Below are 25,210 nucleotides of genomic sequence, written 5' to 3'. Positions count from 1 at the left end.
CATTTAACTTCAGTGATCCTTTATTTGCAAAGTACCTGGATGTAGATCTTTTCATCCCTCCTAATTGTTACTCCAACACTCCATAAACATTGAACATGCAAAAGGGAAACCATAGACTATATATTTAGGGAGTGCTATGGTCAGAGAGGTGTTTTCTCCAAGAAAACTAAGCAGACAGCTTCTTTACCTTCAGGAGCAAAAGTCTGGCACATGACGGCAACAGCCATCACATTTCCTCTCATACTTCAATTAAAAAAATCTTGCTTCCTCATTAGAATAGCACGAGGAACTGCTGTCCCTGCTTGTGTTGCTCACCAAGCCCACCTACAGGAGGAAGTGGGTGGCAGTGCAGGGCAAAGAAGGGAAAGACTTTGTCCTCCTCGTTTCCCTTTCCAGTGCAAATGGCAGTGGGTTCTTGGATTTGGGGGCAAGCTGTGAGGGGGGGAGTTTTGGGTGAACTGTGGTGTGTGTGTGTGTGTGTGTGTGTGTGTGTGTGAGAGAGAGAGAGAGAGAGAGAGAGAGAGAGAGAGAGAGAGAGAGAGAGACAATGACAGGGAGCGTGTGAAAGCCTGCCTGGACCCAGCCACTTGGCTGCCTGGACACTTGAGCAAACAGGCAGGTGGCAGTGGTAAAACAGGGAAGATTTGCCTGGGCCACCTGGCTGCCTGCTCACTCATCGACTTGTTCTGCCATCCTGCTCAATCGAGTCGTCTGCTTGCTTTTCTTGCTATTGGTCCGTTTGCTATCATGCTACATACAGTTTGCATGGTCGCCTGTTGACAACCACACAAATAGCAGCATGATGACATTTTCTCCTCACAAAAATACTAAGATAATAAGAAAACAGACAGTGATAGAAGAGAGAGGCAGTGATATCTTCATCCTAGATATTTTAATAAAATCTCCAAAATGCAGGTTTTGTTTTTTGCTTTTGTTTTTTTTTACAATGTGAAATTATTTCTGTATGGGATACTTACTTACTGACTCTCAGTACCTAATCGATTCTGACAAGCTGTATCTGGGGTTTCACATAGTCCACTGGGCTGTTAATCCATTTGCATTTTATAGGACTTTCTTTTTATTTTGCCAACCCCCTGCATGCATTATTTAAATACACACGGGTAGAGGAGCATTTTAGCTGAGGACTCGATTTTGTTTCTGTGCAGTTGAAGAGCTTCAAAAAAGAATACACCAGTCAGAAAATGTTATACCACCACCACCACCACCACCACCACCACCACCTCCTCCTCCTCTTCCTCCTCCACCTCCAAATCCAATAAGGTAAGTAAAATTATATACTGACTGATTCTTAACACTGTTTGCTTAGACAGAAGCCTGAGTGGCCAGGATGAAGGGGTTGCATTACAGCCCTGGCCTCCTGATAGTGACACTGCAACCACTTACTGAGGTGGCAGGGAGGTCAGAGCTGTGCAGGTGAGTGGCGGGGGAACTGGATTGTCTCCACAGGTGTGCCCTCACAGTGCCATGCTCCTCACCACCTCCCTCCTCTCCCTTTCCCTTCTGGTAAGTGGCAGCAGTGCTACAGCTGCATTGCCGTGATCTTCTCTGCCCGCTGCTCCTGGTCAGAAGTATATGATTTTAGGACAGGGGTCGGCAACATGTGGCCCATGGCCCAGAAGCAGCCCATGGAGGCCCACGAGCCACCCCAGAACCGAGCCACCCCCTCAGCGAGTCCTGGCACACTGCGCTAACCCAACACAGGTCTCTTCCGCAGCTTCAGAAATCGCTTTTGTGCATACGCAGATGCCAAAAATCGCTTCTGCGCAGGCGTGATTTTTTCCGGCGTCTGGGCTTGTGCAGAAGCAATTTCTGGCATCACAGACATGAAAAGACACGATTTCCGGCGCTGCGCTGGTCCGACTCACAATCTCCGCAGGAGTGATCCGGCCCAGGTAAGGTAAACCTTGCCAACCCCTGTTTTAGGAGTTAATTATAAGCATATTGAGGATAAACATGCACTTTTGCCTCCTAGGAAGAAAAACAGCTTGGGTGGCTGGATGAAACCAAATTCAAATACATATACTCAGTTCATATGTAATTTCTACAAATTTAACCTGTTGCATAACCCATTCTGCAGGACAGTCAGGCTGTTAATACCTGTCTGCTTTGGGAGTTGGTGAGCTCTTTGCTGGAGGTGTTTGGTCAGAGGCTGGGCAACCATCTTTCAAGGATCCTGCATTATAACAGGAAGCTGGATTAAATGATCTCCAAGGTCCCTTCTAACTCTAAAATTATATAATTATATTAATCATCCAGTCTACTAGCAGTATATCCCGCTGCCTATATGCAGGTGATCTCAGGAATCAGCCATGCACTGCCATTAAGAAGTTTGGAGTTATTCTCTTTGTCTCAAAGCAAAACTATGGCAGGTGGTTTACAGGGGTCCTGGGACATTGCATGAATCCAAACCCATTAAAACATAGTAATTGTTAGCTGCGTGTGCTTAGCATTCAGCAAGAACAGACATTATGACATAGGGGAAAAATTGTAAGGATGAATGCTTCCTTGCAATTTATTGTTCCAAACTTTCTGAACAAGAGTGGTTTTCAATACATGTATCAATGTGTAACTTAAATATGTGCAGTTTTAATGGAAACCTAGCCTGCCATAAAGCATCCAATTCAGTCACATGAATTCCCAAATAGCCCTGTTTTGTAAGCCTCCTGTTTCTACCTTCCTTTTGCCTCATGTGATTTGCTTAATCTTTTTACTCAGCCCAACTGCTTTATTTACTTCCAGTGCAATTTAAGTCTATTTGAAGAGAACAGCTACTCCGTTGATTCTTTGCATGCCATGCTCTCAGTGTGCTCAGTACTGTATCTCTTAAAAGCCTTTCTGTGGTATTCCAAAACCAGGCAGGAGTATAATCCGTTTTAAATCTATGAAGTGCTTAATGCAGAATAATATTCACACATGATCTAAAGCCTGGATGAAGGCACACTGTAGGTTCGCGTTTTCAACAACTGAATGAATGATATCTTAAATCATCATTATAAAGCTATTTATTGTCTGTTTAAGATATTCTGTTTTTTAATGTTTGATGTTTTATTGTGTTTTTATATATGCTGTAAGGAAACCAAGCCAGACGGGTGGGATATACCGGTAAATAATAAAATTGTTGTTGTTGTTGTTTATATGCTGCTCATCTAACTGGGTTGCCCCAGCCTCTCTGGGCGGCTTCCAGAAAAATATAAAACAAATAAAACATCAAACATTAAAATGTCCCTCCGCCTTCAGATGTCTTCTAAAAGTCATATAGTTGCTTATCTGTTGGACATCTGATGGGAGGGTGTTTCACAGGGTGGGCGCCACTACCGAGAAGGCCCTCTGCCTGGTCCCCTGTAACTTCACTTCTCACAATGAGGGAACCGCCAGAAGGCCCTCGGTGCTGGACCTCAGTGTCCAGGCAGAATGATGGGGGTTATTATTAGTTATTTTTATTATTTTTTGTGTAACCTAAAACATTCCAGATCTAAAATTGTTAACTGATTGTGGAAGATTTTTTTGCATGCTTTCTTACATTTGATGAGCACAGTTACTAATAGTAGCTATATTTCCATCAGATAGTCTGCTGGACACACTGATTAAACTATTATCGTAAAACTTAATTAACCCTTAACTCTTGTCTGTTTCCTGGTAATGAGATTGAAGTTGGAAAGGGGTTTGATTCTAGCTTGGTATTATATACTAATAAAGAAGATATTAAGTGTTTGATGGGGAAAAATATTTTCACCACGGTACTTGAAGAACCAACTTGTTTTGTACAATCCTGCCCAATAATTGAGATCTTCCAACTGCCTCTTCAGTGATTCATAAGCTGATAGTGTGTGAAAGGGCTTTTTCTGTGGTGGCCCCACCACTTTGTGGCCTCACTCTTTTCTCAATTTGTTCATATTTTATAGTGTGTGTTTGTTGTTATTTTTCTTGTTTTACTGTCAACTTCTCTGATCTCATGGAGGGAGAATGGAAAATAAATAATTTTAAATAGATAAATAAATGCATCTAGATTCCTTTTAAGAGAGACAGGGATAGGCATCCTTTCTGTCCATTATACTTGTAATAGACATTGCACTATTGTCACTGGCATACTTCACAAAGGATAAAATATGGTTGGGGCACACTTTGATCCTTTTTAACACAGAGAATGAAAATTGGTCAATTTCAATTTAATCAGCATGCAACCTGTCATGCAGGTTAGCCTTTATGCTTTGGAAGTGTTCTTGCCGTTCTCAAATGTGCTTATCCTCCAAACATTGCAGGCAATTGTGGTGGCTGTTTCAAAGATCACTGGATTGATTTATTCATTTGCCTGCCATTTAGCATTTTAAAAGGTGCTCAAGACATCCAGGTACAGACACATAATAATAACAACAACAGCTCCTCCTATTCCCCCCTTTAAGGCATGTTGAAAGCTTTTTGTATTAAAGTAAAAGGAAAGGAGGAAGGAATGACAGCAAACCTCTCATATTTGGTCAAATATTGACTTGGCAGTGCCTGTTTAAGATTAATATCATGCCTTGCAGATTGAACCAAAAGCATAGATAATGTGAGGGTTTTTATTTTCTGTTCTCATTTTGTTTGTTTACCAGTAGCCCTATTCCAGCAAATACATACTGTCGAAACGAGGGGACAATATAGAGGCTCCCTCCTGGGTGGCATTGTTCTCTGGAGTGTAATGCGTTATGTTAACGTTCCTAACCCTTCAATTTTTTATTGTGTGAGAAGGCTTTATTTTGTCACACATGTCACGGTGCCATGTTACCTTTTAATATTCAGATCTTGAGTGTTTTGCACTATGCCTTGTCAACAGCAATCGTGAAACAAATAATATGTTCTCTGTATTTTTTAAATCTTTTTTTTTAAGGAGGTGTGACATTTCTGCCTCTGCCTAGAAGTGTTTGAACACTCAAGTCAATTAGAAAGCTTAGCTGTTTGTCGGTTAATGCTCTTTCCACAATGCATGTCATAGGAACAATGCATGTCATAGGAACAGGCCCCGATTCTACATGTGTTTGTTATGTCTTCTTGTCATACGGGACTACGGGCAACTAAGTGTGCTAAGTTGGTTCTGAAAGTGCAGGTGTCAGGTTCAAGAGAAAGCTTGAGTGACTGTCTTCCATCTTTACTTTGTGAAAGGTCACTGATGTCAATGATTCGTAAGAAGTCTCATGCAAATAGCAGCGTGGCGAAGAAAGAAAAGGCATCTCAGCAAGGCTCAGGTACAGCACATTTTCTTCCCAGCAAAATGAACCTTGTTCCTAGTTCAATAAGGTGATATCTGAGCTTTTCATTTCACTTCACACAGTGCATCATCGGAACCTTTTTGCGTTAGAGGTAGTGATGGCCACCATCTTGGATGGGTTTAAAACAGGACTGGGCAAATTCATGTAGGATAAGGTTATCAATGGCTGCTAGCCATGAGGACTATGCTCTGCCTACATGATCCAAGGTAGTAATGCTTCTGCATACCAGTTGCTGCAAACCATAGGAGGGAAGAGTGCTCCGTGCTCGGGTCCTGCTGAAATCTGATTGGCCACTGTGAGAATTGGGTGATGGGCTAGATCAGGCATCCCCAAACTCGGCCCTCCAGGTGTTTTGGGACTACAATTCCCATTATCCCTGACCACTGGTCCTGTTAGCTAGGGATGATGGGGGTTGTAGTCCCAAAACGTCTGGAGGGCTGAGTTTGGGGGTGCCTGGGCTAGATGGACCACTGGCATCATCCAGCAAGGCTATTATGCTCCTGTGTTCTTGAATTGTAAGAACCATCTTTAGCCCTTTTCAGTCATTCAAGCCATGAGGAGGAGATCAGGGTTGTGTACACTAGCTTCATCCATATCCCAGTGCCCATCTCCCGTGGCCTTCCGCGTGTTGGAGGGCAAATGTGTGCAGCAGGGAGCCAATTTAGGGCAGTAGCTGTGTGTCTTCAGGTTCTGAACCACCGTCTCCACAGTCTTCACTGTGGCAGCCCCTAATCTGTAGAACTCCCTCCCCACAGAGGTGTATCTGACACCTTCATTATACAGCTTTCAGTAAATGCTGAAGATGCCACCTGTTCACCTTGGCATTTGACACTTGAGATGTATATTTTTTGGACCCACCTTATTTTTGTAAATCAAAAACTGCTAGTAGAATTCCAGGTTAACTTGGTAGCAAGTCAAAGCATTGAGTGAGTAGTAGCATGAGCACCTAATATGAGCTGGCAAAGTGGCAAAGTAATATGAAATATATTAAAATAATAATTAAAAAATAACCATTTCCCTTCCAAATCCCATCCTTAATTCTAGCCTTATAACTTCTGTAGTACGGTTTGGAAATCAATATTCTTAAGCAGTGTGAGTCAGGAAGGCTCTTTCTGGCTCTTTGTTTTCCTCAATTTACAATGAAAGGAAGGAACCTCCTGAAAGAAAGTAATTTGACTTTTTTGTTGTTTTGCAACAGGAGAAGTATCGGATCTGAAGAGACAAGCTGTTGAAGAAATGATGGATAGAATTAAAAAGGGGGTTCACCTTAGACCTGTTAATCAGACCAACCGTTCTAAGACAAAGGTTTGTTAACAACTTGCGTGTAAAACATGCCGGGGGGAGAACTGTGTTATTATAAAATACATGCTCTGTTCCAGGAGAGTAGAAGGGTTCTGAAGCTCCTCTAGTGCAGTGTGCTTCAACCTTAAATCCCAAAATATTGTTGGACTATTGATAGATAAACTGTAGGTTGCTAAAAAGTAATCAGAGGGGTAGGCTCACTCTCCCAACTATCTCTTCAAACTGACCCCTAGCTAACGCCTGTGAAAGCAAGAGCTTGCCATAATCTGTCAGAAGGAATGGGGTTGATTATGTTGGGCAGAAGGAAAAGAGGGTAACAGCCGCTGAGGCACTCCAACCTGGATTGCAGAGTTAATGCAGCATTATATAACTAAGTTATAAGACCACACTCATTTATTTTCCCCTTCAAGGGGAGATGACCCAGGCAGATAGCAAAATAATAACTTTTTTGAAAGTTTCCCAAACCATTTTCTACTACAGTGGTGCCTCGCAAGACGAAAATAATCCGTTCCGCGAGTCTCTTCGTCTAGCGGTTTTTTCGTCTTGCGAAGCAACCCTATTAGCGGCTTAGCGCTATTAGCGGTTTAGCGGCTATTAAAGGCTTAGCGGCTAAAAGGCTATTAGCAGCTTAGCGGCTTAGAAAAAGGGGGAGGAAAGCGAAAAAAATCGCAAGACGTTTTCATCTTGCGAAGCAAGCCCATAGGGAAATTCGTCTTGCGAAGCACATCAAAAAACGGAAAACCCTTTCGTCTAGCGGGTTTTTCGTCTTGCGAGGCATTCGTCTTGCGGGGCACCACTGTATTAAGGTTCATCTGATTTCTATTACTTCATTCAGAAGCAGTCACTGGGCGAGATCAAATTTCTGCGCTAGCTTCCTGCAAGGTAGGTCACTGCTGCTTACTGAGGTGGGGGGAGGTCAGTATTGTGCAAACACACCAGCAGAGCCAGTTCAGTGCTCCTGTCAGCATGTTTGCACCACACCAACCTCCCTTCCACCCCACCCCACTCCCTCCTAGTAGGCAACAGGAACCCACCTACTGGGAAGCTAGCATAGTCTAGTGTATTTCTTTGTGGTGAAAGAAATATCCTCTTCCAATATCCTTGCCTCCAGTTTTCCTCTTTTGCACGCCTTAAGTGCTTTAGTCAATGTCTGCAAAATCACATTACCTAGATGGGTGTTTTGTTTTCATTTACAGCCAGAAGTACCCAAACCCTCTGAGAGTGCAATGAAAGAGTTAAAGGGAATTCTGGTAAGAAAAAGAGAGAAAACAACAACTTTGCATTATACTTTGTGTCCTTGTGTCATTGCTGAAAAGTGTCCCAAGGAAAACAAGATGGATGGATGTAGACAGATGTTCAGAATTATGTTTTCTTTTTCTTACTTAATTATGCGAGCTCATGTGACATTCCAAAGATTTCACCTAGGGATGGGGAAGAAATTCAGATCAAATGACATTTAATGGTGAACCTACCTAATTCTCACTTTCTGAAACAATTCACGAACTGAAACATGCCCATCATTCAAATTTTGTGCTTCTCCAAATTTTACGGTGCAGTTCTCCAGCCAAGCAATGGGTATAAAAATTAATATACTAGGGTAAAATGTGTATATAATGCATACATGTGTGAAAATAACATTAAAAATGCACTATATCAGGGGAAATTGCATGCAAAAATGCGTACATTAGAAGAAATCAGCACTTACATGCTGAGGAGACCTTTTTAAAAAATCACAAAGTAATATGGAAATGTGGAGTACCTAATTTAAGATTGGGGGAAATGAGAAACTGAAATTGACAGATTTACGCCTGCCTAATTTCAGCTGAATCTTAGTACCTGGTCTAATAGATATAACTGGTTCCATGCAAATCGCTTCACTATGAAAAGTAAAAGGAACACTCGATAAAACCAACTTCTAGTGCATTTGCCAGGCTAGTCATTAGCACAGTGAGACAGGAAAAATAAGGTTGGGAGGTATAAAGCTAAATCCTTATATGCATATTGTTACTGTGCTAATTATGCATTTTGTGTAGGTCTCCGTATAATTGTTGTAAACAAAGTGATATTAATTTGTTCCATTTCAAGCTTGATGTAAAACACCTTACTTTATTTCCTTTGCTACTAGATCTGTAGCATGAGCACAATACCAAGGAGTTACGTGTTAATAATATGCCTCCTCTGTTAAATTCAGAATGCTAACAAAATGCAGGATTTAAGTTAATTGAAGGAAACATTGCGAATTAAGTGCTGTTTTGCTGAAAACTTGAAAGATGTGCCAATTTTAAGAATTAATGTGCTGCATTTTCCATTTTCTTACCAATAGTCAAGAGAAGCATGAGCACAATTGAGGTTTTACATGTGCAGGCTAGGAAATGCAGTTTAGTATTGGCCCTGCACCAGTTCCATGGGGAAGGAGACTAACTCTTCCCTTTGAAGAATTTGCAGTTGTGTGGCTTAATACATGCTCTCAACACATGCCCATTGGCTGGTTTGTGCCTGCCATGGAAGGTTAACTGGGTAGATCACACTTCATTGTGTGATAGGGTGGTTCCTACTTCCTTAAAGGAAGCAGTGATATGGCCATTCTTGAAAAAAACCAACCCTGGACTCAGAGGTTTATTCCAGCTGCTGCCCAATTACCAATAGACCTTTGTTAGGCAAGGTGATTGAGATGGTGGTAGGTATTCAGTTACAGATGCTCTTGGATGAAGCTGATTATCTTGACCCATTCCAGCTCTGAGCTCAGACTAGAATTAGCCTTTGTATTTCTGATAGAGGACCTCCTTCAAGAGAGGAACAAGGGTGTGTAACCCTGATGATTCTGCTGAATCTGTTGGTGGCTTCTGATGCCATTGATCATTGTAACATCTTGGACTGTCTCTATGAGTCAGCAGCTGAGGGCACTGTTTTATGGTGCTTTCACTTCTGCTTACAGGGTCGGTTCCAGAAAGTAGCATTAGGTGAGTGTTAGTTGATCTCTGGGGAACACTGCACAATTTTGTCTCCAGTGTTATTTGATGTCTATATGAAGCTGCTGGTGATGGTCATTGGGAGAACTGGGGCAAAGTGTCACCAGTATGCAACAGTATATCCTGGTGCCAAGCCATTCGTAGGTTGAAAGCATCAGCTTGAATTGTACATAGAAACAAACAAGGAGTGAATTTATTATTATTATCATTAATGCTGTTGAGATAAGTTCCAAGTGACCAGTTCCAGGCAATAAATCAGGCTACTATATTCTGAGCCAACTGGACTTTTTATGTAGTCTTCAAGGGCAGCCCCATATGTGAAGAATTTTTGGTAACCAAGTCAGGATTACATGCTTACCAGCAAATTTTGATGTATGGTTATGGCATCTTCTGTTGACTGTCACATGGCCGAACATTTTACTGATATATTTTATTTTAGGAAACAATGAATACATCTGCAAGTTCAAGAAGCCTAAAATCCCTTGAGGCAGATAGTAATGAAACAGAATTAGAAAGAATTTTGCGGCTCAGGAAGGTGACAACCGATCAAGATAATAGCAGTAAGTTACCAAGATATTTTCTGATCCTGCAACTGAATTATGTTATCTCTTCAATGCTGTTCCAAAGGTCTAATTGCCTTCCTTTTGAAACCTTTAACATTTCAGTCCTCATTAATTGTGTGAGCTCTGATTGCTTTCCTGGCTGATCTATGGTCTCATAAGAGCTGCACTCTAACATCCCCAGCATTGTTCAGTAAAGCCATTCTAGGCAACCTTCTGCTCTGAAGTTCAGACACTGACACTAAAGCCATTGTGATCCTTTCCACCGATATGCTTTCTTTCCAATAGGTTCGTAAATTAACACCTGTGTATCATAGGAACAATAACGGATAGTTATCATATAAGCTTGTACATCAGGAATATGATTTCAGACTCATAGGAAATAAGAAAACCTTATTCATTGTTCCAAGAGCAGTTGTACATACAAATAAAATGCTAATTATTTTCCAAAGTGAGCACATCCAGATAATACATCAGGGAAGAAAACCTTGAAAAAGTGAGTGAGTGTGTGTGTGTGTGTGTGTGTGTGTGTGTGTGTGTCTTAAGTGGCACAATCTTCAATAGAAAGTGGTGCATCTAGTGATCAAAATTGATCTGGACTAATTAATGCTTTGGCACAATGCCACTCTATAAGTGTATAATAATGTAATTTAATAATGCAGATGCTGTATTCTTTGGGTTTTAGATCCAATTGGAATATTGGCTTCTTCTGAATCCAAATCTATGCCAGTGTTGGGTTCCATTGAAACACAGTCTGGATTGAACAAGAAAACTCTGGCAGCAGAACTTGGTCCCAGTTCTTTGGGGTCAGATGAAAAGTGTCACAAAATGGTTGAAAGCACAAGTTCCGACATTCAGTAAGTAGTTTATGTTTGTTGATTATTCCCCTTGCAATGAGATCAAAAGTCATTAGGTCTTTCAAAACCCCTCCATTCAAAAATAGGGGTTGACATTGCAAGAACATCTAGACGTGTATGACACAGCAGGTATAAAACTATGACTTCCAAGCACAATGCAGAAAATAACATTTGCATTTTTAAAAAAGATTGTGATTACTGCTCATATTCACTTGCATGATTTCTGTACCAAAGTAGACTGAAGCACTTGCATAGCTCAGCTGTGGAAACTGGGAGCATGAAAAATTATTCCAGTGCTGGATCTTAGAGCCTTCTAGTTAATGCCCTAAGTTTAATCTAGTTGAGATAACAAAGGCTTTGGGCATTACTCTCTGTGAAGATGGAAAACTGAAATATCGCTCTTTATATCATTAAATGTCATGATATGCTGTCTCTTATTTGTATTTCATTTTTCAGTGTTTGGGATGTATACATGTTCCCATTTAAATGTCAGCTGCAGTTCTTGGGTTGCCACAGTCCTGAATAACTGAATTATACTACTGCAAATTAGCCATTAATTAATTAGACAACATATCTCAGCAGCAGCAATGCATATTCAATTTTGCCAGGAATATGTGTATTTTCTTAGCCTAAGATGCAGCTGGCAATGCAACTTTTAATCAGCGGTAAACAGAATGCTGAGCTACCTGGAGGTGTTGTGATCAAGAGCTTTGAAGCTTCCATCTGTTTGGCTGAATAAATCCGCAGTTTGGTTTGCCCAAGGTATTACCTGACTGTACATTTTCTTTCAAAGTGCTGTTTAATCATCAAAGAGTTAATCCTGCTTCAGAAATGCACACTTCAGACAGATCCGGTCGAGGGTCAGTTTGTTTTATAACAATCCCCAGCTTTCTATAAACTTCTCTGATGCTTTCCGTTTGGTCCTCTTTCCAGGATGTTAGGCAGTTTATTACTTAAAGAGGAAAAAAGGAAATAGGTGAGACAAATCAGATCAGCAAAATGTTATAATCATGGTTAATTAAAGCTCTGATTTCCTGTTCTATCAGTTGAAAAGGGAACACCTATTCTCAAACAACTGCATCTCATAGTTCAAAGGGGTAAATCTCAGCAAATGAAGTGGAAATTCAATTCACGCCTATTTTTGTGTGCTTCCTTTATCATTCGTAAAAACAGGCTAAGAACCTTATTTCTTATTTCTCTTGCTTTTATGGTTTTCATTTCATTCTGTTTTAAATGTGTGTTTTTTAAAGTATGTTTTGAAAGGAAATAGCTCTCTCCAGTTGTATTTTGTTTCTTCTCATTCACACACCCCTGATAAAAGATTACCGAGTTTCTATCTTTCCGATTAAATGTGTTTAATTTGACATCATTATTGTTGCATTTGTGAGCCACTAGTGAAACACAAAGGCAATTTAGTTCAGGGATGAGTTGTTGTTTTTCTGTGAACTACGGCTTTGTTCATCTGTGGATTTCCACTGCTTTGGATGGATAATGTTAATCAGAAGATTCTACTTACTCTTGCTACCTTTTTTGTCTACCTTTTATTCTAGTAAACTAAGTGGAAATTGCATTTGCAAGGAAGGAAATGAAATAATTGCGGGGCCCAAGGTCTCCCAGAATGCGTGATGAATTGACCATGAAAAGGATCTTGTATCGACTGTCATAGTTGTTAGGAGCTGTAAAAGCATACGTGAAACTCTGTTGATTATGCAGCTTGCCTATTCAGCAACAACCAAAAAGGACACCTTCTTATTTTAAATTATATGCTTAAAAAGTGAAACAAGTGTCACTGACTTTGTAGAGGCGATGTAGTCTTGGTGTGACCTAATCATGCAGCCAGTAGACAATGACCAATTTATGAAACTGCTGAATTGTGGGTCCATTTGGCAATGTTTACCTGGGGCAATCTGAGCAGCCTTTCAGAATCTACTGCTAACTAGGGGAGTACCCCTCTGTGGGGGCTACAAAGAGCAACTGCTACAGGGGCCACTTAGCTGTTACCAGAACAAGAGGACACTGATCAGTATTTTTAAGAATTGCATAGTCTAATTTATATTTATAGATACACATTAGAAATAGTCTGTTGCAGAGGTGCTAACGTTGTTGGACAGTTTCAAGACCTGATTTGCTTTCAGCTGAATGTCCTTAGACGGCCCCTTTAGGCTAAAGTAGCTGCCATACATGGGAATTTTGGGGTTAGGGCTTGCTTTCTTGTGGAACCTTTGCCAATTTAAACCCTCTTGGGTTTGCTCAAATGCCTTATAGTCACATTATCTTGTTTTGTACTTGGCTGCCTTGATTATATGAGCATTCCCTGCATCTATGTTTGCATGAGTCACTGTTTAAATATTGTAGACGTGTATAATTGTACAAAACTCTGTGGCACTTTTTAAAGAGTGGCAAGGAGAAATTGTTGACATCCATCTACCTTGCAAGAAGATGGATTATGCCTCTGGGGTGAAGTCAAACCGCTGCATTAGCAGCACCAAAGTGACTTCCTCAGGATGCAAGCCTGGGCAGTGTGTATGGAAGTACTGGGCTGTCTAGTTGACAAGACCCCCTCTTGGCCTCACTGATGTGGTCCAAAGGAAAGCAGAGGAGTATGTTTGGCACCACCTTGGCTGCAGGAGTTGCCAGAAGGAGGCATACAAGGCGTCACCCACTCAATCTGCAGAGCTTGTCATTGCAAGCAGGAGAAGTCCCTAACCCACCAAGGGTTTGAGACCCATCAGCTACTCTCACCTGGTTTAGCCGGCCCGTCAAAGCCGTTCCCAGGGTGTGGCCACTTTCACATGCTGACAGCTTCTAGGAGCCACAGGTGAGAGCTGTGTGCAGGGTGGGGACCAAAGGTGGAAAGACTTCCCCAAAAGGAGCACAACATGTCTCCCACCAGAGGTACTACTGCTCCCCTAAGACCCCATACATCCCAGGGAGAGAGCATACAATGATAATATATGAGTAGCAAATAAGCACTGTAGTAGGATGACAGAACCATTCTGACAAAACATGAGTCAAGCTTTGTGACATGAGGACAAGGGACAGATTCCACATTACACTTGAACACATAGTTTGGTGTTCCATGATTCTTCAAATAGCAGTGGTGTGGGGGCAGTGGCGTAGCAGCAGACCATTGTTGTTCAGGTTTTTTTTAGGGTAGCCACTGATTTCAGGGGTGGGAAGTGGCTCCGCTGCCCGCAAGCTCCCTTGCTGCCCAGAATCCCAACCCCCAACACACAGTAGCCACCATGCCGCACTACAGACCCCCGTGGCACCCAGTGGACCACCACCACCAGCCCCCCCCCAGCTAGCTACACCACTGTGTGGGGGTGATCAGACTGTAGTGAGATGGGAGAGATTTTATTTTTACCCTTCCTCCTTGGACTGTGATCCTGATAAAAATTTGAACCAGTGGCAGTTTCCCTCCTGTATGTGTGTGTCCCTGTCTCCACAGTCCTGATTGTTATCAGATTGCACTGCAGCTGCTTTTAAAAAATGATTTTACTTTTTTTAAAAAAATAAAATAAAACTGGCCTGGTTTGAGAAAATCATTAAAGTCCGCTGTACATTTGAACCCAGCTCCCATGCTCAGCCCAAGTTGCAGAGGAAGTGGTTTAGGGATGAAAGACCAAGAGAAAATACCAGTGGATGGAGGCTAGGTTGTGTATAATACGTGAGACCTAATCCAATTGTTCTCTGCAAAATTAAACACAGCAGGAGTTTCATTTAGGCAGTTTCTTCAGAGAAACTAGGTGCTAATTTTGTTCAGTGTGGAACAGTTCCTGACGTTCCTGTGGTGTATGTACATGGACGGGAAAGTTGCTGTATCTTACTCTTCCAACCTTCCCCCTACCCCCTTCCTTTTACTTAGTACGTTCTCTGCACTTAGTAAACATTTCCATGTAGTAGAGGACTCAGTTAACAGAAGAAGCCACATATTGGGTAAGGTTTAATCTGATGATTTTATACTATTAAAGGATTTTCTCTTTCCCTCAGCTGTAATCTTAGCACCACTGAATTGTCTACTGGCACTGCAGGAAACAGCTCAGCCTTAGAGAGAGTCAACTACAAAGGTTTTCTGTGTGCAGTTTGTGCATGGGCAATTAAGCTTTAACAACAAATTGGAAAGAACAACAGGATGTGCTGGAAGTTGAGAATCTTCTTCCTTAAAAGATTGATGCCTTGTGGATGGCGAAAGAAGGGTGCATAGATACATCAGAAACATGCTTGAAAACTGAGCAGTTTTGGCATCTTCTCGCTGCTCTTTATTGCATGCCATACAATGGCTAGAAGAAATCCTAAGAATATTTCCTAAAAATGAGATCTAGCACAAGGTCTCCAATGTTGTGTCCCCATTCATATCCACCTTTCTATGCTGCAGTAGCCCTTAGCATTTCTGCTCAGTATTTTCTTTATGTATCTCATGTGTTGTATAAGTACTGCTCAATGAGATTACTCCCGGGTAACCCAGGAGCCTGTTACTTCAAACAGTAATACCCTGATGGTTTGTAATCAGTACTAAGCATAGAACTCTATGGGTCTGACCCAGGGGGTCTAGCTGGTGCAAAATGTTGTGGCTAGACTGCTGGTGGGGACAGACTATGACCAGCACATAGTTCCAGTACTCAGAGGTCTGCACTCGTTGCCAGTATGCTACCAGGCCAGTTTACAAGGCCATTAACAATTTGGGTCCAGGGTGCCTCAAGGACTTCCTGATCCCCAATGCCCCTGTCTAATCATGGAGGTCTTTTGGAGAGGAGGTCTTTGGGGGAGTCACTGATAATGGTCTTCCGTGGCTCAGATGCACGATTCATATTCACCAGGAGCTATGTGTTTTAATAATTCCAAGGTGACAAATTAGTTTCTAGTTCCCTTTGTAGGATTGGAATTAATGCACTCTGGAGGCTTTACAGTCAATGGAGATATCCCATAAACATCAGATAGAGAACGTTGCTCTAGACTCTAGAGCAGTGTTTCCCAAACTTTTTTGGGCAACGGCACACCTGTTTACTGAAAAAAAATCTCGCGGCACACCACCATTAAAGCCCCGCCCCGTGACGTCAGCGCGCAGCGTCACGCCGGGAGGGACGCACGAAAGTGAAAGTTTTTCCCCTCCCCCCTCAGTCCCTCGCTCGGAATTCAGCTCGTTTGGGGCATCGCTCCGGCTGCTCCCTCTCCCGCCGCGCAGGAGCGATGCCTCTCTCTGGCTCTCCCTCCGCGCAGGCTGAGGGAGGGAGGGAGGTGCGCGTGTGACCCGTCTCTGCTGGGAGACCAAACCCAGCGAGGCAGAGTCGCGCGGAGGCGCCCAGGCAGCGCTGCCGGCTGCGAGGAGGAGCGCCAGGCAGCAGCAGGAGGCGCGGCCTCTCCTCGCCGCCGCCGCCCCGCCTCTCGCCGCCCGACTCGCCCGCCTCCCTCCAGGCATCTCGCGGCACACCAGCCGATGTCTCACGGCACACTCGTGTGCCGCGGAACACCGGTTGGGAAACACTGCTCTAGAGCAAGATGACAGTGTTTCCATTACTTCTACAAATTATAAAGGCCATTTGTCAGACTGGCATGTATTCTGGAGAATTGTTTCATTTTTTTAAGGTTTCAGTTTCAGATTGTAGTAAAGCAAATGCTGCATCAAAACCAAGAGCATTGTGTATGATGGGATGCCACATGAAAGGCTGTATAAAAATACCTAAATAAATCTAAGGCACACATATTCCTTAGCTTATGCTGTTGTGTTTGCTGTTTGGATTAACTCTTTTTGTTTGCATGAAAATGGTGGACAGGTGACCTATAACCCTGATGCTCATGCGGAGTACTGTCTTATCACTTTTCCTTTCCACATTTAATGATTTGTGTTATCTTTTGTGATGTATAAGTCCTTGCACTGAGAATGGCAGCAGGTGTTTGAAATTCTTGACTGATAGCAGTTATTATTAGAATATTTGTGTGAGCTTACACAGTAAAACCCCAAGCTGTTACTGTTTATCTTGTTAATTACGGTATGTCTTTAGTTCTTAATTCAAAGGTTAATAGCATTTAGCTGATGTTTAAAATCTGGACTGAGTGCTGCTGCCATTACATAAACGGGAGACTATATCCAACCTTTCTTCTTCCTGCACAACTATTAATTTGTGTTATCAATAGAGTATGCACAGAGCTAGAAGTTAAGACTCTCCATCACTTCATATCTGCCTTTACAAGTACTAGTTAAACACCATGCCATACAAACTGGTGTATAGGTCAAAAAACACCTGAGTGATCCTTCATGGCAATACAGCGCAGACTTATTTTTTCTCCTCCCAACTGCCCTCCCCACAAAAATAGTCTGCACAGATAGCATTTTTAAAAATCAGTTTCATTTCAGCTGAAACTTATTCCAAAGCAGAAGAGCAAAGTTTCACCAATGCCGCTGAGATTTTTCTGGTCTGAAGTAAGGGCTGAGTGCAATCCCACTATGATCTGCTCCTGTACAGATTGTGTTCAGAACAATAAAGTACCACTGACAGTTACAATAAAGCTGAGGGGATTGTACTCTTTTATACAGAATTCAAAAATCTGTATTGCACTGTGTCGTTAAGCTGTGCCAAATTTCAGCTCAGGATACAGTGTGGTAAGTCAGCAGTAAACACTTGAGAGAGATTTTATGGTTTTTAACAATAATATTGCACCGTAAATAACAGCAGTTGTGTAAAAAGGGGACTTGGGGGCGGAGATGCACCGAAGGAACCCTGAGCGGCAATTTCTTATTTTGTGCTGGTACATAATCACTGGGTTTTGCCATTAAACTGTGTTATAGTGACAGACTTTAATCTCCCATTTTTCTGTCCTCAAAGGTGATAAATATGATTGCTCTGTTATCCTTTTTTATTATTGTAAATGACACAGGCTTCACACTCTTTGGCAGTGCATCAGCCGTTGGATTGCTGCCATCCACTAATGCAGGCCCCCTGTGGAGATCCCAATGAAGAATTATACTCTGATTCACCAGATTGTGTTAAATAGTCCAGCTGTTGAGATTTTGAAAGATGGTTACCTCTAAAGTGATTTATTTTTTAAAAGACCTTGGCATTTATGGCTTTGACCATTTTGATAGTGTTGGGGCAATCAGCTTTTCAGATGTAGCATTTTCTAAAATAACTCTTCTTGTTGTTTATGTCACTTCCAAAGTTTCATTCACGGTGATGTTAAGGGGGGGAACCTGTTCCACTTTCAGCAAAAAAACAAAAATAAGCACCAGGCAGAATCTGCATAAAATAAGACTTTGGGATTTGAATAATGGCCAAACGGACTTGCCAAATGGATCGGCTAGAGACAGGTTCTGAATTAGTTAGTCTCAAGTTCCAGTGTTTGGTGTGAATGTGGTGTATATAATTTGAACCATGAAGATCACAGAGGAAGGACAAGGTTTTGCTGTTATAAAGTAGCAATTTATTGCTGAAGAAATCTGGCACCTGAACATAAAATTCTGCAAGGATGACAATTGGTTATTTCTGTGATCTGGCTTTCTTTCTTTAAAACTGTAGGGCTTTACGGCTTTCCCGTCAAATCAAATACAAAACAGTTGAAATGGCAGCATTTCTATTTCACCTTGCCCTTGCTGAGTTACCTTCCTTCCTGAACAATTGCCCAAACTGCTCCAATAATAATTGCACCAATCACATCAATTTCGTTCTCCCCAAAGGATTCTTCTTGTTCTTTCCAATACTTATAGCTTCTTGGCAGCTACCATATTCTGCCCTCAAAATAGCCAAATAATCTGTACTTAGTGCTTTTGAAGTTGGGATGCAAGCCAGTTAGTATGTTAATGATTTCTTCCTATATTTACATGTTGCTTTGTGCTTCCAGGTCATCAACCAACATGGGGCTTAAAAATAAGGTTGCTGGTACAGAAAAGGAAGCAGAATCCATGGTACTACTGAATCCTGAGAAAACCAAAGAGCACACGCCTGGACATGTGAATCAAGACAAGGGGACTGAAGAAAAAGGTCAACAGCTTCATAAAGATGCTAGCGTTGGGAAAACAAAAGAGACAGATAGCTCTCATTGCTAATTGATGTGCTAAAAGGCATTAACTTCTGGAAGTTCCTTTCAGTGAGCGTCAGTTGTTTCATTTATGTGTACTGGGAAGGGCTTAATTCTGTAGGGTTGTATCCAATTTAGTTGTACTCAGAGTAGATCCTTTGGGTTGGATTCAGCTAAGTTGTTGCAGTAGCAAAAACCAATGCAATAAGTCTCGCTAGCACAACAAGGACTTCTCCCACTGTGTGCCCCCTGCTACCTCCCCAAATCTGCTCAGGTCAGGAAACCCCAAGAACAGCACAAGGGGAGATCATTCCATCTGGCAAGCAAAAATGCTTGCACTGGAACAATTTCCATAGTGCAGCCTGGAATTCTACACATTGAAATTAATGGGTATAAGTAACTTACGTCTATTAATTTCAATGGGACTACTTGGAGTAGTGCTTAACTGAATGCAACTCCTCCTAGTTTCTAATCATGTAGCCATAATTGTTTATTGAAATGACCTTAAGTTATATACAATTGGACTTTCTCCTGTAGCAGCAGGGAAGTTTTTACTGAATTATCGTATTGGGTTTCTTTCTTAAATTATGCAGTACATCAAAATTTATTTTGATATTATTTTATATTGATGCCTTGTTTAGGACTGAAAGCTCACCAAAACTGATAGATTGAGCTTTATTTAGGTAATCACAGAAATGCACTTCTACTGATAGATGCAGCCACAAATCAGTTTTAGAAAAGGAAAGATGAACATAACTCACCTTAATAAGAAAAGATGTAAGTGAGCCTTTTGGCCATCCATGTCGTCTCTTCACACAAGCAATCCAACCAACCAGGAAGTTTTCCCTTAATTAACAGTTCTGGTTAACAGATTTGGAACAAGCCAGGGTGTTGAGCTGCATTTTGTTGTTGTTCATTGAGGATGTATGTGCAGCCAAAAGGCTTGTCCCAAATGTACTGGGGACTTCTCTGCAAGACTTATGAAATTTTGAGCTACCACCTGATTAAAAGGGTCTTCAGCTACAGTCTTGTGCATTCACTAGGCTGTAAGTCCCATTAAAAATAGTAGAACTGAGCACAAATGTTTAGAACTGCACTGTTAGTCAGTCAATTGTATTGCTTTTAATATATCACTGTTTGCATATATCTGCATATGGCGAAGAGGCACAGTTTTTAAAAGACAAGGTAGATTCTCTTGGTTATTAGGTTATATACAAATATGTTGTAGGAGATATCATCATAAAAGACACATTCCTCCTTCTGTTTCATTGGGGAATGCCAGTGGTGCTTTTTAAAAGTTCTGTACTAAATTAGTTATTTTTTAAGCTGTTCCCTAATTAGGGCACCATTTTCAGTCATTCAACAATGCAATTCTGTGCATGTCTGCTCATAAGTTTTTCCATTGATTCATTGGGGTTTACTCCTAGGTAGGTGGCTACAGAATAACACCCTTAAAAAAATGCACAAGAGTTTATGCAATTTCCATTCGTTTCAGAGAGGCTTCTACAGGAAAAGTCCCCAGTGGATTCATACCCACATAGCTATACCTCAGTAGCCCAAACGAATTTTATATAAGGACTATTTTATCCATCTTACCCATAACAGCTGTACTTAGATACTTTTGAAAAGCAAAAACTCGGTAGTTCTGCCTTATAACAGGATCTTGTCAGCAGTGTCCCCTTGAGTATTGTTTTGCTGTTGGCAGGATCAGTCAGAGAAGTTGGCAATAGCAAGCTGATGCTTCCAAGGCATGGCTTTCAATGCCACTGAATTCCTTATGGAAAAGAAAGTAAATGAAGCCTATTTCCTTTAAAATAATCTACCTGTTCAGACATCATACAACCCAGCTAGGTTTTGCATTGATATCTATATAAATGGCTTAATTTCTCACCTAATTTCCTTTCAACTGATATTTAATAAATAATAATAATAATTTTATTATTTATAACCTGCCCACCTGGCTGGATTTCCCCAGCCACTCTTTCTTCATGCTTCTGCAAGCTTCATACTTAGCACCAAACCAGTCATTAATCCTGGTTCCATTTTCACTGCTGAGGGAACCTGGAATTCATTTTTATGCCTTAACATAAAATGGTCTGATTTTGCTTGGAAGCTTCTCCACGCAGAGGGCTCTTAATGTGTGGTGGTTCACCACGTGGACCATAATTTCTACAAGATTCATCTGGCAGGGATGTTTTGTGCCATTTTAAAACAGGCAGCATAGTGAGCTGGCTCATGCAAAGAACTGACCATACGGATGCTGTTTCATATGGATGCAGTTTCATGCAACTTCTGCTTGGTTGCCATTTTGTTGCTTAATTCTGTCCCCACCTGGCTTCATCTGTCTTCCTGGATGAAATAAAATAAATACTTGCTCAGGGAGGCAGACTAAAGCAGCACCCCAGTTCTAAGACAAGGAAGGCAAATCTGACTTTCCACCATGGTTTCACCAGTGGTACTCATACTACGTAAGGCACTTATCGGCCATGAGCAGAAGCTGGCTAAAATCCTGAGTATCATAGTTTTCACTTATGAATCAAAATCATAGTTAACAATGTTCAATGTCCATCTGTTAAGAAACCCAGATTCATTGCATCTTTCAGTTCTTATAGTTCCTATATCCGTAATGTTCAAAATCTCCTATTATAGGTTTGTAGTTTCCTGCATACAAATATTGTAGAATTAAGTGCATTGCATCTACCAGAAGTAGTTTGCCAGTTATCTTATACCTGGAAATGAGAGGCAAATTGTATTAAACAAAAGCATCTAAAATACATACAGTAGCTGCTAAACTGCTCTAAACCCCCAAGCAAATATTTTCGTCTGTACACTCAATAAAAACAAGCTAGTCATCTCTCTGGATAAGACAGCTGTTGTTGTCCAACTAGGCCTTGTGGCACACCAGGCAAGGTGTTAATGGAGTTAGATAAACTTAGGAAAACTAAAAACCTTTCTATAGTCAGAGTGTCATTTCACCACCCAGAAAATTCATGGTCCTTCCTGAGAGTTTAGACCATGTTGTGTCTCCACACAACTTACGTTAACCAGTACTTAGCTCTCATTATGCAGCCATGGCCTCTTCCCTGGAAAGCTGTGGGCATCATAGTAAGTTTGCCAGTTTATGTGGCATTTTAAAGTAGCTGTGATCTTCACTAACACCTCTGTGCTGCATAGGAGAAAAGTGGTGGTCATGGTTTTGCTGCCTGTGGCAAGAGGTCAGCCTACAGTTTCTTGCAGTCTTAGCCATATTTTAAAGTGCTGCCTCAAATGTTCTGCTCTTTTCAAATAAGGGCTCAGCATTTCTGTTGCCTGCATGCACTTCACTGAAATGCCTACTTCCGTGCATGTTTCTAATTTACTGTCAACCATGTGCAGCTGTGACACACTTCATCAACTTCTTTGCTTATCAATAACCCAAGAAGAATGTTGTGTGTAGGCACATCTAGAACATGCCTCCAGCTCTTGGTGGTCCTCCTCTAATGGGACTTTGGTTGCTAATTGCTGATACTTCCATTATTCTTTTTATCAGCACTTTGCACATTTTGGGTTTCTACAGCGATCAGAAATTAGTATATTTGACCATTTTGAGGCATCTCTTGAAGAAAAAAAACTTTTCCCCAACTGTTTTTTCAACTAAACATTCAGTCTACCAGTATGTCATTTCTTGATTGTTCTACCAGGCTGTGCAAACCCTGTGCACATGTTACTCATGTGTAGAGAATGCATGCGTATGGACCAGAGCATTTTTTTAAACATCCAGCTTTATTTTTAACAACCACACATAAAGTGTGGCTGTCGGTATAAGAAGGCCAACACCCAAGCACCTCCTCATGTGTAGGGCCTCCATGCAGTTAGGATGCCCAAACAGCCAGGTGTCCAAAATGCACAAAGCCATACAGACAAGGAGGCATGTTGGCCTTCTTGTGCAGACTGTGGCTGGGTTGCTGTTTTGGGATTGTTGTCAGGGAAAGTTGTTGCTATTGGTTCTATTTTAGATCCTGTGATTTATTTGGAAATTGTTCGGTTTGCTTGGGCATTTTACTATTTTCTTTATTGTTTGTCACTCCTTTTGTTACATTTTTTCATGTTGTAAGGTGCCTTGAGTATGGTCAGAACTGTGGAAAGGAGCATACAAATAAAATTATGTATGTTTGTACTGACAACCACACTCAATGCACAGTTCTTAAAAATGCTCTGGTCTGTACTAGAGTATGCCTTACGCATGAGTAACATGTACATGGAGCTGCAGGCAGCTGAATCATTTCACAAGACCAAGTCTATAGAAATCTTGTATTGAGCTGACCTTCTCTTGTGGCTCCATATTTAATAAATGTAGGTATAGTATTTAGGATCAAGTATAGGTAGCAGCTTCTGTCTGTTTTAAAAGGCTTAAGAGCAGAGTAATAGAATCTCATATGGAGACCACCAAAATTCCTTTCTCCATTGCACCCCTCCAGTGAGGAGATTAATAAACATTTGCATGTGCTGTGCTGCTTAAAGAATATTTACTTGTAAACCAACATGTACATGGCCACAAAGCACCATGTCCAACCAGTAGATCATGGCATGTCCAACCAGTAGATCATGATCTACCGGTAGATCCCTGGCTGATCCTGGTAGATTGCGAGATCATCCCCAAAAGCTCTGCAATCCTCCCCCCCAAAAAGCTCAACAACTTTGCGCAACCCACCCACCCACCCCATGCATGCTCCTCCTCCCTCCAATGACAATGGGTAGATCACTGCCAGGTGTGTTTTTTTATACTAGGAGTATATCGCAGTCTCTTGGGAGTTGGACGTGCTTGCTATATATGTTGCAGTTCTTCAGTGAATCAGCATCAGGCTTCTTTTATTCTACTGTAAAATGACACCTGAAAACAATAGCCTGTCAAAACATCAAGGGGTTGTTTTTGTTGGGGTTTTTTTTAACTAAGTGAAATAGCTTACATAGCACAATTATGGCATCACTCATTTCCCAGTGAAGACAGTGACAAATGTGCTTTTTACACAGTTTTCACATTTCCAAAATCAACATACTTTTTACACTACAGTGGACAGGTGCGGTCAGGACTTTCTCCTTTAAAAAACAAAAAAAACACTTGAGCAATTTAATGTTAGTTTGAAATTGGGTAGCAATGTTCTTGAATGCACTGTGAGATTTTAATGATAGGAGACAATGATCAGTAATTAGGATTAAATGATGAATGTGTTTGGTTTGTTAGCTTGGCTTTATAGTAGTTGTTCAATGCTTATCTCCTGAAAAGCAAAATCATTAAAAGCTATAATCCTATATACACTTCCCTGGGAGAAAGCCCCACTGTCCGAGTCAGGGCCAGCCCTACCATTAGGCACAGTGAAGCAGCAGTCTCTGGCAGATTTTGGATGCCATGAGAGGACAGCAAATAATTATTTAATTTATTATTGTGTTTTTACTCCCAGGAAGAGGTGGTTGTGGGATTTTCTGCCTCAGATGTCAAAGTAACTTGACCAGCCTAAGGTACATATGCACCATGACCAAAGGTGCACAATTTGCTTGCACTGCCTCAGGCAGCAAAATGTATTGGTCGAGACCTGCCCTAAGTAGATACATTTAGGATTGCATTGTTAGTGTGGTAACTGTGTGCGTAATTCTTATTTTTATTTTGCATGTTTGTTGAGCAAATAATGGGATCGATCTAATCAGTTAACTGTTTCATAAATATGGGGAAACATGTCCATTTGCTTTCCATGAACTTGCCCTTCAGTAGGTTTTGTTTCCTACTAATTGCTTTTGCACTTAAGATATCAGTTTGATTACAATGAATTTCATACGACAATTTCTAAATGTATTTTTCCTTGAATTCTTACAGGAGAATATGCAAAAAAATGAAAAACGTATTTCTTTCTAGTTAAATTATTTGTTATACTATGATATAAATTATTTATCTTTTTAATGCTGCTTATTAAAAAAGGTTTTTGACTTTTTTCCCAGAAATTGTGGCATTTTGTTGTTCTTTCCAGCTTTAAGACAGGGGTAGCCTGGTACATCTGTTTTTAGTCTGTCATGTAGCAAAACTGGTGACTGGCCGTAAGATACAGGAATCAAAGACGGGTCGTTAAGACAGACAGAGCCCCAGAAAAAGCATAAGGCTCGCAGTCAGTAATGAAAGCCAGCCCAGTCAAGGTCATATGTATGTATGTATGAATGAAACTCTTCTGTATACAGGTTATATCATACCAATTAATATCCATGGAAGGAGTCAAATC

At 41.2% G+C, this 25,210-nt stretch overlaps 1 protein-coding gene across 4 annotated transcripts in view; it reads left to right on the top strand.

The window, feature by feature from the left end:
• SHTN1 (shootin 1) overlaps nucleotides 1–24,929 on the top strand; it is a 70,961-nt gene extending 46,032 nt beyond the window's left edge. For all 4 annotated transcript variants that reach the window (XM_081192983.1, XM_081192986.1, XM_081192984.1 and 1 more), the window contains exons 11-17: nucleotides 1,167–1,281; nucleotides 5,158–5,240; nucleotides 6,463–6,569; nucleotides 7,763–7,816; nucleotides 9,975–10,095; nucleotides 10,781–10,952; nucleotides 18,789–24,929. In XM_081192983.1, coding sequence (XP_081049109.1) covers nucleotides 1,167–1,281; nucleotides 5,158–5,240; nucleotides 6,463–6,569; nucleotides 7,763–7,816; nucleotides 9,975–10,095; nucleotides 10,781–10,952; nucleotides 18,789–18,993 — 857 coding nt within the window. In that variant the 3' untranslated portion in view covers nucleotides 18,994–24,929. The remainder of the gene's footprint in view (nucleotides 1–1,166; nucleotides 1,282–5,157; nucleotides 5,241–6,462; nucleotides 6,570–7,762; nucleotides 7,817–9,974; nucleotides 10,096–10,780; nucleotides 10,953–18,788) is intronic.
• Nucleotides 24,930–25,210: the final 281 nt, after the last annotated feature.

This window comes from Podarcis bocagei (genome assembly GCF_964188305.1).
Source record: "Podarcis bocagei genome assembly, chromosome: 4".
NCBI classification, from domain to species: Eukaryota; Metazoa; Chordata; class Lepidosauria; order Squamata; family Lacertidae; genus Podarcis; species Podarcis bocagei.
The sequence above is the reverse complement of the archived record's forward strand: the minus strand, read 5'-3'. Positions and strand labels throughout refer to the sequence as shown.